We start from the raw sequence: 11550 nt of genomic DNA, 5'->3' as shown, positions 1-11550 counted from the left end.
ACACGTGTACTCGATCTGACAACTGAGGATGTCATGGACACGTGTACCCGATCTGACAACTTGGGATGTCATGGACACGTGTACCCGATCTGACAACTGAGGATGTCATGGACACGTGAACTCGATCTGACAACTGAGGATGTCATGGACACGTGTACCCGATCTGACAACTGAGGAATTCATGGACACGCGTACCCGATCTGACAACTGGGGATGTCATCGACAAACACAGGCACTCCCCACTCCTACTCCATCACAAACATAGGCACACCTACTCTATCACAAATACAGGCACTCCGCACACCTACTCCATCACAAACACAGGCACACCTACTCTATCACAAATACAGGCACTCCCCATTCCATCACAAACACAGGCACTCCTACTCCATAACAAACACAGGCACTCCTACTCCATCACAAACACAGGCACTCCTACTCCATCACAAACACAGGCACACTCACTCCATCACAAACACAGGCACACCTACTCCATCACAAACACAGGCACTCCGCACACCCACTCCATCACAAACACAGGCACTCCTACTCCATCACAAACACAGGCACTCCACACTCCTACTCCATCACAAACACAGGCACACTCACTCCATCACAAACACAGGCACACCTACTCCATCACAAACACAGGCACTCCGCACACCCACTCCATCACAAACACAGGCACTCCTACTCCATCACAAACACAGGCACACCTACTCCATCACAAACACAGGCACTCCCCACTCCTACTCCATCACAAACACAGGCACTCCCCACACCTACTCCATCACAAACACAGGCACTCCTACTCCATCACAAACACAGGCACACCTACTCCTTTACAAACACAGGCACTCCCCGCTCCTAATCCATAACAAACACAGGCACTCCTACTCCATCACAAACACAGGCACTCCTACTCCATCACAAACACAGGCACATCGCGCTCCTACTCCATCACAAACACAGGCACTCCTACTCCATCACAAACACAGGCACTCCTACTCCATCACAAACACAGGCACTCCCCACTCCTACTCCATCACAAACACAGGCACTCCTACTCCATCACAAACACAGGCACTCCCCGCTCCTACTCCATAAGAAACACAGGCACTCCTACTCCATCACAAACACAGGCACTCCCCGCTCCTACTCCATCACAAACACAGGCACACCTACTCCATCACAAACACAGGCACTCATACTCCATCACAAACACAGGCACTCCCCACACCTACTCCAGCACAAACACAGGCACCCCTACTCATTCACAAACACAGGCACACCGCACTCCTACTCCATCACAAACACAGGCACTCCCCGCTCCTACTCCATCACAAACACAGGCACGCCTACTCCATCACAAACACAGGCACTCCCCACACCCTCTCCATCACAAACACAGGCACTCCCCACTCCTACTCCTCCACAAACACAGGCACTCCATGCTACTACGTCATAAACACAGACACTCCCCACCCCGCTCCAACACAAACACACTAGAACCCGCTTATTCAAAACGACATTAGCTATTAGCGTGTATTTTGTTAATGAACTATTAAAGACACATGTACAAGTTCAAACTGTACGAATTTCTTTATTTCTGGTTCTTGCTGAAATGTATTTCCGAGGCTTGCAAGTACTCTCACCATATGACAAAAATCCTACGAAGCTCATATCACAAAAGTGCATTTGAAATTTGTGAATTCCAAAACCCTGCCCCCAATCCCCATATCCTAAAATGAAGCAAAGTATTTCAATATGCATTTAATTGGTCCCATCACGTCTAAATCCTATCAGCTTCATTTCTGCACCCCCAACACCTCTACTCTGAACCCAGTGACCACGTCGGCAGACACGGCAAAATAGATCTGGCAGGAATTAAACGGATTCCGAGATTTGCGCCATTATGCCTGTGGTCGCGTACCCCGTATTCCGGCGTGTCATGGCCGTGCGGCGGCGATAGTGTCAGCGGTCGTGGCTAATGTGCCTATGGACCTGGTTCCCGGTGCACGTCACCTCAGACGTCATGTGCTTAAATACAAGACTGTTGAATGTCTATACACCCTGTGAAATGATGTCTGGAGAGGAGGGGAACCCTCAAGACAATGGGGGAGCGGGCACCGAGTGCACTGTCGGGCAATCATATTACCGGAGTTGCTGTAATAACGATAGTCATGGCAGTGTTTAGATAAACTGCGATAATTACAGGGCTGTGGTCTTGATGTTTAGAGAATGGCGCCATCACGGCCAAATACGATATTGATTATAATCGTCAGTACTACAATTCGTTTGCTAAAGCTGTCTGTTGTTTTTTTTTATTACAGATAGGCACGGTACTCTTCCTTTTTTACTCTTAATGCATTAACGTTAATCACCGACGTCAAGAGACGTGATGGCTGAATATCAACGCCTACGCCGACGACACATTCGTCCACCCAACGGCTATATGTGCTACGGCATCAACACAATGGTCAAGTCATTTACGTGATCGATTCTACAAGCATGTCTGCCGCCGTCAAATGGCTGATTGTGGCGTTTAACATCAAACAAACTTTAAACACACCTTTGTATTTTCGTCAGGTGTGCTGTTATCATCATATTGCCACCTTCATGACAACAAAGCATCATCATTGGAATGATAAGAATCCTCATTAATAAAAGAAGAAAAAGATGGTGACGATGATAGCGACTGATATAGCATCAACATTATATCATGATTCTATCTCGCTGATAACGAGAACCGATGGTGATGGTGGCGGTGATGGTGATGGTGGTGATGATGGTGGTGATGGTAATGGTGGTGATGATGGTGATGGTGGTGATGATGATGATGATGATGATGATGATGATGATGATGATGGTAGTGGTGGTGGTGGTGGTGATGGTAATAGTGGTGATGATGATGATGATGATGATGTTGTTGGTGGTGGTGATGATGATGATGGTGATGGTGATGGTGTTGATGATGGTGGTGATGATGATGATGATGATGATGGTAATAGTGGTGATGATGATGTTGTTGGTGGTGGTGATGATGATGATGGTAAGAGTGTTGTTGTTGATGATGATGATTATGATGATGATGATGATGATGGTGGTGGTGATGGTGATGGTGATGGTGTTGATGATGGTAATAGTGGTGATGATGATGATGATGGTAATAGTGGTGATGGTGTTGATGATGGTAATAGTGGTGATGATGATGATGATGGTAATAGTGGTGATGATGATGATGATGGTGATGGTGATGATGATGATGATGATGGTAATAGTGGTGATGATGATGATGATGATGATGATGATGATGATTGTGGTGGTGGTGATGATGGTAATAGTGGTGATGATGATGCTGATGATGATGATGATGTTGGTGATGGTGGTGGTGGTGATGATGGTGATGATGATGATGTTGGTGATGGTGATGATGATGATGATGGTAATAGTGATGGTGATGGTGGTGGTGGTTGAGGTGGTGGTGGTGGTGGTGATGGTGATGATGATGGTGATGATGGTGATGGTGATGGTTGTGTTGATGATGGTGGTGGTGATGATGATGATGATGATGGTAATAGTGGTGATGATGATGATGATGATGTTGGTGGTTGAGATGGTGATGGTGTTGATGATGATGATGCTGATGGGGGGGGGGGGGGGGGGGGGGGGGTAGGGACCAGGAATGGGCTTCACACATAGTGCCCATATGGGGAGTCGAACCAGGGCCTTCGGCATGACGGCCATTACCCCACTGCTCCATACACTGTCGAAACAGTTACAATAGTCATTTGTGAGTTCGACTGGTTACTCTGTTGTGATTCCCATCCGCTAGTTGGACTGTGTGTGCAGTGGTCACCTGAATCTGGACTGTTCATGCAGTGGTCACCTGAATCTAGACTGTGTGTGCAGTGGTCATCTGAATCTGGACTGTGTGTGCAGTGGTCACCTGATTCTAGACTGTGTGTGCAGTGGTCGCCTGAATCTAGACTCTGTGTGCAGTGGTCACCTGAATCTGGACTGTGTGTGCAGTGGTCATCTGAATCTGGACTGTGTGTGCAGTGGTCACCTGAATCTAGACTCTGTGTGCAGTGGTCACCTGAATCTAGACTGTGTGTGCAGTGGTCACCTGAATCTAGACTGTGTGTGCAGTGGTCACCTGAATCTGGACTGTGTGTGCAGTGGTCACCTGAATCTAGACTCTGTGTGCAGTGGTCACCTGAATCTAGACTGTGTGTGCAGTGGTCACCTGAATCTAGACTCTGTGTGCAGTGGTCACCTGAATCTGGACATGTTCTTTCACCCACTTCATTATATATGCTACACATCAGCTTATTTTAAGAAGCCGGGTCCGCATGCAAGGACGCTTTGATTGTTTGGACACAATATCATTGATTGTGATTCAGGGCTGCCCCGTATTGCGTTTTAGTAGGGCGGATTATATCATAGTATTACTATGAGTTAGTGAGTTGGGTTTAACGCCGCTTTTAACAGTATTCCAGTTATTACGCGGCGTGTCGGCTTAATGTGGGAGGAAAGCCCGAAGTGATGCCGGTCTCAGACGTTTACCACTTCGTCGAAACTCACGAGCAAGGGTATGGTGCTGACAAACCTAGAAACATAATTGGGGCGAACCGGGATTCCAAACCACAATCATAGGTTTCTGGCGTGCCCAAAGGGACGCAACTCTGCACAGCTAATCGCGGCGCCTTAGACGACTGGGCCACCCGTGCCCCTATCATAGTGTGAAATAACCGTGCGCTTTGTGGTAAAAACATGAAATGTGTCAACAAAGTTAAATTTAGATAAAGTCCCATCGTTGAATTGACATTAGGGCACCTTGGCGGCCATCTTGAAAAAAGGCTGACATTCTGAAGATCTGATGTCTTGGTAACAAGGATTAGCCAGAGCCACTATTTTGGTGTGAAAATATATAAATGTTCTCAAAGTAAGTTTTAAACCTTGTTGAGTGTATTGACCCTTGACGGCTGGAATTATTGGTAATATGCATCAATATGGTGAACGACTCGCCTAACGGTAATTGTAGTATATTATAACTCATCAATGGTGAGCACATTGGAAGTCTTCGTTAAATTGCCACGCTGTTGTCTGTGTCTTCATGACGAGGGTTTATATCACCTGATATTCATATCTTAAGAAAAATAACTTTACCATGCTGGCGACACGTACATGTACTAGTAACATCCATCACACTTGCACTCTCCAGTGCAGCTTAATGTGACTATAACGCAGTGTGCCCGACAGCCTTTTGTGCAGCCACATCGCAGTAGCTGTCTGCACACTTTGCTGGCCTGTGGGAGGCAAAGGTCACCAGAGGTCAAATATGAGATGGCACTTTATCTAAATTTTATTATACTGATGTGATTAACATGTGTGCTTAATTTCATGCTTTTACCATAATGTGCACGAGTGAGTGAGTATGGTTTTACGCCGCTTTTAGCAATATTCCAGCAATATCACGGCGGGGAACACCAGAAATGGGCTTCACACATTGTACCCATACCCAATTCTCGTGTCCCCCGCCATGATATTACTAGAATATTGCCAAAAGCGGCGTTAAACCATTCTCTCTTACTCACTTGTTACCCGGGTGAGTGAGTGAGTGAGTGAGTGAGTGAGTGGGTGGGTGGGTGGGTGAGTGAGTGAGTGAGTGAGCGAGCGAGCAGGGGGACACCAGAAATTGGCTTCACATATGGTACCCATTAGGTTGCCCACCGCCCTTCAGTCCTGAGGTATGATTGCTTGCTTGATTGCTTGATTGATTGTAACGCCGCACTCAGCAATACTCCAGCTAAATAAACCTACAACAAAACGTCGCTCCTAATTGTAATAAAGAAGTTGTTCATCCATAAATCTTATCCTTACTCTGTTTCAATATTTTCGAATGGACGAAGAAGGGTCTAGAAGTAGTTCTGAAACATCGTTTTGTTTGTTTGTTGTTTAACGCCAGCTATATGACGGCGGTCTGCAGTGTTGCATCCCTTTGGGCACGCCAGAAACCTATGATTGTTGGTTCGAATCCCGGTTCGCCCCAATTGTGTTTCCAGGTTTGTCAGCACCATACCCGTGCTCGTGGGTTTCACCGAAGTGGTAAACGTCTGAGACCTGCATCACTTCGGGCTTTCCTCCCACATTAAACTGACACGCCGCGATATAACTGGAATATTGTTAAAAGCGGCGTTAAACCTAACTCACTCACTCACTCATACATAGAAATACACATGAAAGTCGGTTGGCAGTTGGCAACCACCCTGCGCTACCTGGATGAACTTTGATCAACGATGATCTCCCATTAGCCGTTTGATCACAAAACCTTTCATCTCTGATAGTTTATTGAACGTGATACATATTTGTTCAACAAGACTATGATTAAATCTTCGCAATCAAGAACCTGTATCCATTCCCAATATCGATTAATATTTCCACATATGGGCCCCACCATAAATGATAAGGTACTTGTTGGAGTCGTGCTGTGCATTGTCTAACCTCGATCAAGTGTAACAGACTCTCAAAGCTTGGAGTGGCAGTAACACGAGAGGTACGAGTCACTGGGTGTACATTTCTCAGTAGTCGTGTAGATTTCATCCGCAGTATAACAATGGGTGTCCATAGCTGTCACTCAGCTATAAACAGCATGCGACATCAACCTCTGCTGGGGGCAAGGCACTCACCGTACCCTTGAAGCTGTCGTTCATGCGATCGCTCAGTGACAATAGCTTATGACTGGAGATTTTGGATATTGTACATTGTTTTATTTATTTAGTCCCGTTACCTGCAGTTATGGAGTTGATATATTTCCTTTGATCTCTATTGAAATGTAAATTCTATAGATAATAGCCATGTGGTATGTTTCACGGAGTACTTGTGGGTAGCACAGCGGTTAAAGTCAACTCAACTCATTGTGCAGAGCTGGACCTCAACAGGGATCTGCTGTTTGTGGGTTCGAATCCTAGATACATTGGGTTTCACCACACTGGATAACGTCTACCTGCATCACTCTGCTCTGCTTCCACATCGAGCTGTCTTCTACATTAAGACGGCGTCCGCATTAACCGGCTTCCGCATGAACCAACTTCCACATCAAGCTGTCTTCTACATTAAGACGGCGTCCGCATTTACCGACTTCCACATCAAGCTATCTTCTACATTAAGACGGCGTCCGCATGAACCGACTTCCACATCAAGCTATCTTCTACATTAAGACGGCGTCCGCATGAACCGACTTCCACATCAAGCTATCTTCTACATTAAGACGGCGTCCGCATTTACCGACTTCCACATCAAGCTATCTTCTACATTAAGACGGCGTCCGCATGAACCGACTTCCACATCAAGCTGTCTTCTACATTAAGACGGCGTCCGCATTAACAGACTTCCACATTAAACTTTTTTCCCCATTAATCGGCTTTCACGTCAAACTGTCTTCCAGATTAAGCTGTTTTTCACATTAATCGACTTTCACTTCAAGCTGTCTTCCACATTAGGTTGTTTTCCACATTAACCTGTTTTCCATACTAATCGACTTCCACGTCAAACTGTTTTCCACATCAAGCTGTTTTCCACATTAACCTGTTCTTCCACATTAATCTGTTTTCCACCTAAATCGACTTTCACGTCAAGCTGTTTTCCACATCAAGCTGTCTTTCGCATTAGCAGACTTTCACGTTAAGCTGTTTTCGATATTAACCGACTTCAACATTCAGCTGTCTTCTACATCACCGACTTCCACATTATGATGTCTTCAATCACTGTCTTCAGTATAAACATCATAAAATCACTGTGTTCAGTATAAAATATCACAACATCACTGTGTTCAGTATATAAAAATCAAAACATCACTGTGTTCAGTATTAAACAATCACAACACCACTGTGTTCAGTATATAAAAATCAAAACATCACTGTGTTCAGTATTAAACAATCACAACACCACTGTGTTCAGTATAAACAATCACAACATCACTGTGTTCAGTATAAACAATCACAACATCACAGTGTTCAGTATAAACAATCACAACATCACTGTGTTCAGCAGAAACAATCATAACATCATTGTGTTCAGTATAAACAATCACAACATCACTTGGTTCAATATTAAACAATTACAACATCACTGTGTTCAGTATTAAACATTCACAACATCACTTTGTTCAGTATAAACAATCACAACATCACTGTGTTCAGTACAAACAATCACAACATCACGGTGTTCGGTATAAACAATCACAACATCACTGTGTTCAGTATAAACATCACAACATCACTATGTTCAGTATAAACAATCACAACATCACTGTGTTCAGTATAAACAATCACAACATCACTGTGTTCGGTATAAACAATCACAACATCACTGTGTTCAGTATAAACAATCACAACATCACTGTGTTCAGTATAAACAATCACAACATCACTGTGTTAAGTATAAACAATCACAACATCACTGTGTTCAGTATAAACAATCACAACATCACTGTGTTCAATATAAACAATCACAACATCACTGTGTTCAGTATAAACAATCACAACATCACTGTGTTCAGTATAAACATCACAACATCACTGTGTTCAGTATAAACAATCACAACATCACTGTGTTCAGTATTAAGCATCACAACATCACTGTGTTCAGTATAAACATCACAACATCACTGTGTTCAGTATGATTAATCACAACATCACTGTGTTCAGTATTAAGCATCACAACATCACTGTGTTCAGTATAAACAATCACAACATCACTGTGTTCAGCAGAAACAATCATAACATCACTGTGTTCAGTATAAACGATCACAACATCACTTGGTTCAATATTAAACAATCACAACATCACTGTGTTCAGTATTAAACATTCACAACATCACTTTGTTCAGTATAAACAATCACAACATCACTGTGTTCAGTATAAACAATCACAACATCACTGTGTTCAGTATAAACATCACAACATCACTGTGTTCAGTATAAACAATCACAACATCACTGTGTTCAGTACAAACAATCACAACATCACTGTGTTCAGTACAAACAATCACAACATCACTGTGTTAAGTATAAACAATCACAACATCACTGTGTTCAGTATAAACAATCACAACATCACTGTGTTCAATATAAACAATCACAACATCACTGTGTTCAATATAAACAATCACAACATCACTGTGTTAAGTATAAACAATCACAACATCACTGTGTTCAGTATAAACATCACAACATCACTATGTTCAATATAAACAATCACAACATCACTGTGTTCAGTATAAACAATCACAACATCACTGTGTTCAGTATAAACATCACAACATCACTGTGTTCAGTATAAACATCACAACATCACTGTGTTCAGTATAATTAATCACAACATCACTGTGTTCAGTATTAAGCATCACAACATCACTGTGTTCAGTATAAACAATCACAACATCACTGTGTTCAGTATAAACAATCACAACATCACTGTGTTCAATATAAACAATCACAACATCACTGTGTTCAGTATAAACAATCACAACATCACTGTGTTCAGTATTAAGCATCACAACATCACTGTGTTCAGTATAAACATCACAACATCACTGTGTTCAGTATAAACATCACAACATCACTGTGTTCAGTATAAACATCACAACATCACTGTGTTTAGTATTAAGCACAATGATCAACAACCATAGCAGCCATCAATGTGGGCGTGACCTATAGCTGGTGTTCGGAGTTTCCAAATCTTTCGTTTTCACTTTTTAAAATATATTTTTATGAATTCACTTTTGAAGTTCACAGACATCGATCGACTTAAATGAGAAGACATTAACACCTGATCTCATCTGTCGAGCCAAACATTAAGTTGGAGGAGGAAGATCATTAAGCACTGCACGAATAACTTTAATGTGAAATAAACGTTTTTCACGGTATAAATGTCGTCTACATGACATCCACGGATAAAGGAGTGACGAAGATTGTCCCACGTATAAGTGAATATTTTCATTAAGCATCTATTATTAACATTTCAGACGTGAAGCAATTGGTATTCTGTATCTTTGGTCCCACTCGTCCATCGTAAAAGTTTAAGTTAGAAAGACATAACGCTGTCGCTCGCCTACGTATAATTGTTTCATGGAGGTCAGTAAATAATCTTTTGTGGACGTTAAAAGATTCACAGCAATAAATCTTCAACTGTACTCAGGAACCTATGTGTTACTGTGTTGGGTCGTCACGCCGAATGTCCGTGGTCGATTCCCTACATCGGTGCAGCATGTGAAGTACATGGTGGTGTTCCCCGCCAAGGGTTACTCACTCACTCACCCACCCACCCACCCAGTCACTCACTCACTCACTTTCATCCACAGCGACTGGGGCGGTCGGGTAGCCTAGTAGTTAAAGCGTTCGCTCGTCACGCCGAAGACCCGGGTTCGATTCCCGACATGGGTACAATGTGTGAAGCCCATTTCTGGTGTCCCCGCCGTGATATTGCTGGAAATTTTTTAAAAGCGGCGTAAAACCATACTCACTCACTCCATAGCGACTACTACTACAACCACCATTACTGACTACACCTGCTTCTTCTTCTACTACTACTACTTCTACTACTGTTACTACAGCTACAACTGTTGCTACTACTACTACTACAGCATCATCTACTGCTGTACTAGTAATACTACTACTTCAGCTTCTACTACAGCTGCTGATAAATTTCAGCATTAAAATAATGCCATCCGCGTACCATAATTACATTTTATGGCACCAAGCCTACTGCCTTGCGGCATCCGGAACGCCATCTAACAGGTCTCGGCATCCGGCGTACATGGGGCTAATTGGCTATTACGCTTCCCGGAAGTCATGTAATGTTCTTGGTGTTGTGGTCGGGGTGGGGGTGGGAATCCCCACTTATATCCTGTAGCGTGCAATTTTTTCTCTGCTGTTCCCAGAACGTCGTCCCCGCTGTCGCGGATATAACTGCCATATCTCCAAATCTACTTCCTGGTTTTCAGGAAGTTTTAGCCTTGCTCCAAGGCTGTACTCAAAGAAAAGTCCATAGATGCATATTTATTCAATCTTCCTAATAGGCAAGTCTAGATATGTGTTCAGTACTCTGAGGACTTGTTCTTATTATTTACATAATCTACAAAGTATTATTTAAACTAATATTTATTGTCTTTGAGACTTGTGCAAGTCTAAGGAAGTTGTATATCGGCTCATTTTACTTCACATAACATGTCGACGTCTTCTGAGGAGAGGAGCCTCGCAGCAAGTCTATGGTCGATCTCTCACATGTACGTCTATTCATGGCGTCCCCCGCCGTAATATAGCTGCAATATGTGAGTTGTCAACTCACCATCTAACACAGACGATTCGCAAGTCAGTACAAGTGTTTTCCAGGCTAGGTTGTTGTTTTTTAAGAATGACAGTGAAACCTCCACACGATTTCTGTAGCGTCTAAAAATAAACATAAGGCATCTCTCAAAACCTAGGTTCGTTAATCCGGACACACCTTCTGGATAAACGAGGTTTCACTGTACTGAAAATTGATTTC

General features: G+C 43.2%; 1 protein-coding gene across 1 annotated transcript; it reads left to right on the top strand.

Moving 5' to 3' along the window:
* Positions 1-213: 213 nt before the first annotated feature.
* Positions 214-1107, top strand: LOC139445111 (uncharacterized protein SPEM3-like). Its single transcript, XM_071226208.1, has one exon. It carries the CDS (start codon positions 214-216, stop codon positions 1105-1107), a length of 894 nt encoding a protein of 297 aa, XP_071082309.1.
* Positions 1108-11550: the final 10443 nt, after the last annotated feature.

Source organism: Haliotis cracherodii, unplaced genomic scaffold, assembly GCF_022045235.1.
Source record: "Haliotis cracherodii isolate W230 unplaced genomic scaffold, xgHalCrac1.p SCAF_10, whole genome shotgun sequence".
NCBI lineage: Eukaryota > Metazoa > Mollusca > Gastropoda > Lepetellida > Haliotidae > Haliotis > Haliotis cracherodii.
The sequence above is the reverse complement of the archived record's forward strand: the minus strand, read 5'-3'. Positions and strand labels throughout refer to the sequence as shown.

Bases quoted from the DNA above. Each gene is read 5' to 3' on its own strand.
- LOC139445111 (XM_071226208.1), top strand. From the start codon at position 214: ATGTCATCGACAAACACAGGCACTCCCCACTCCTACTCCATCACAAAC.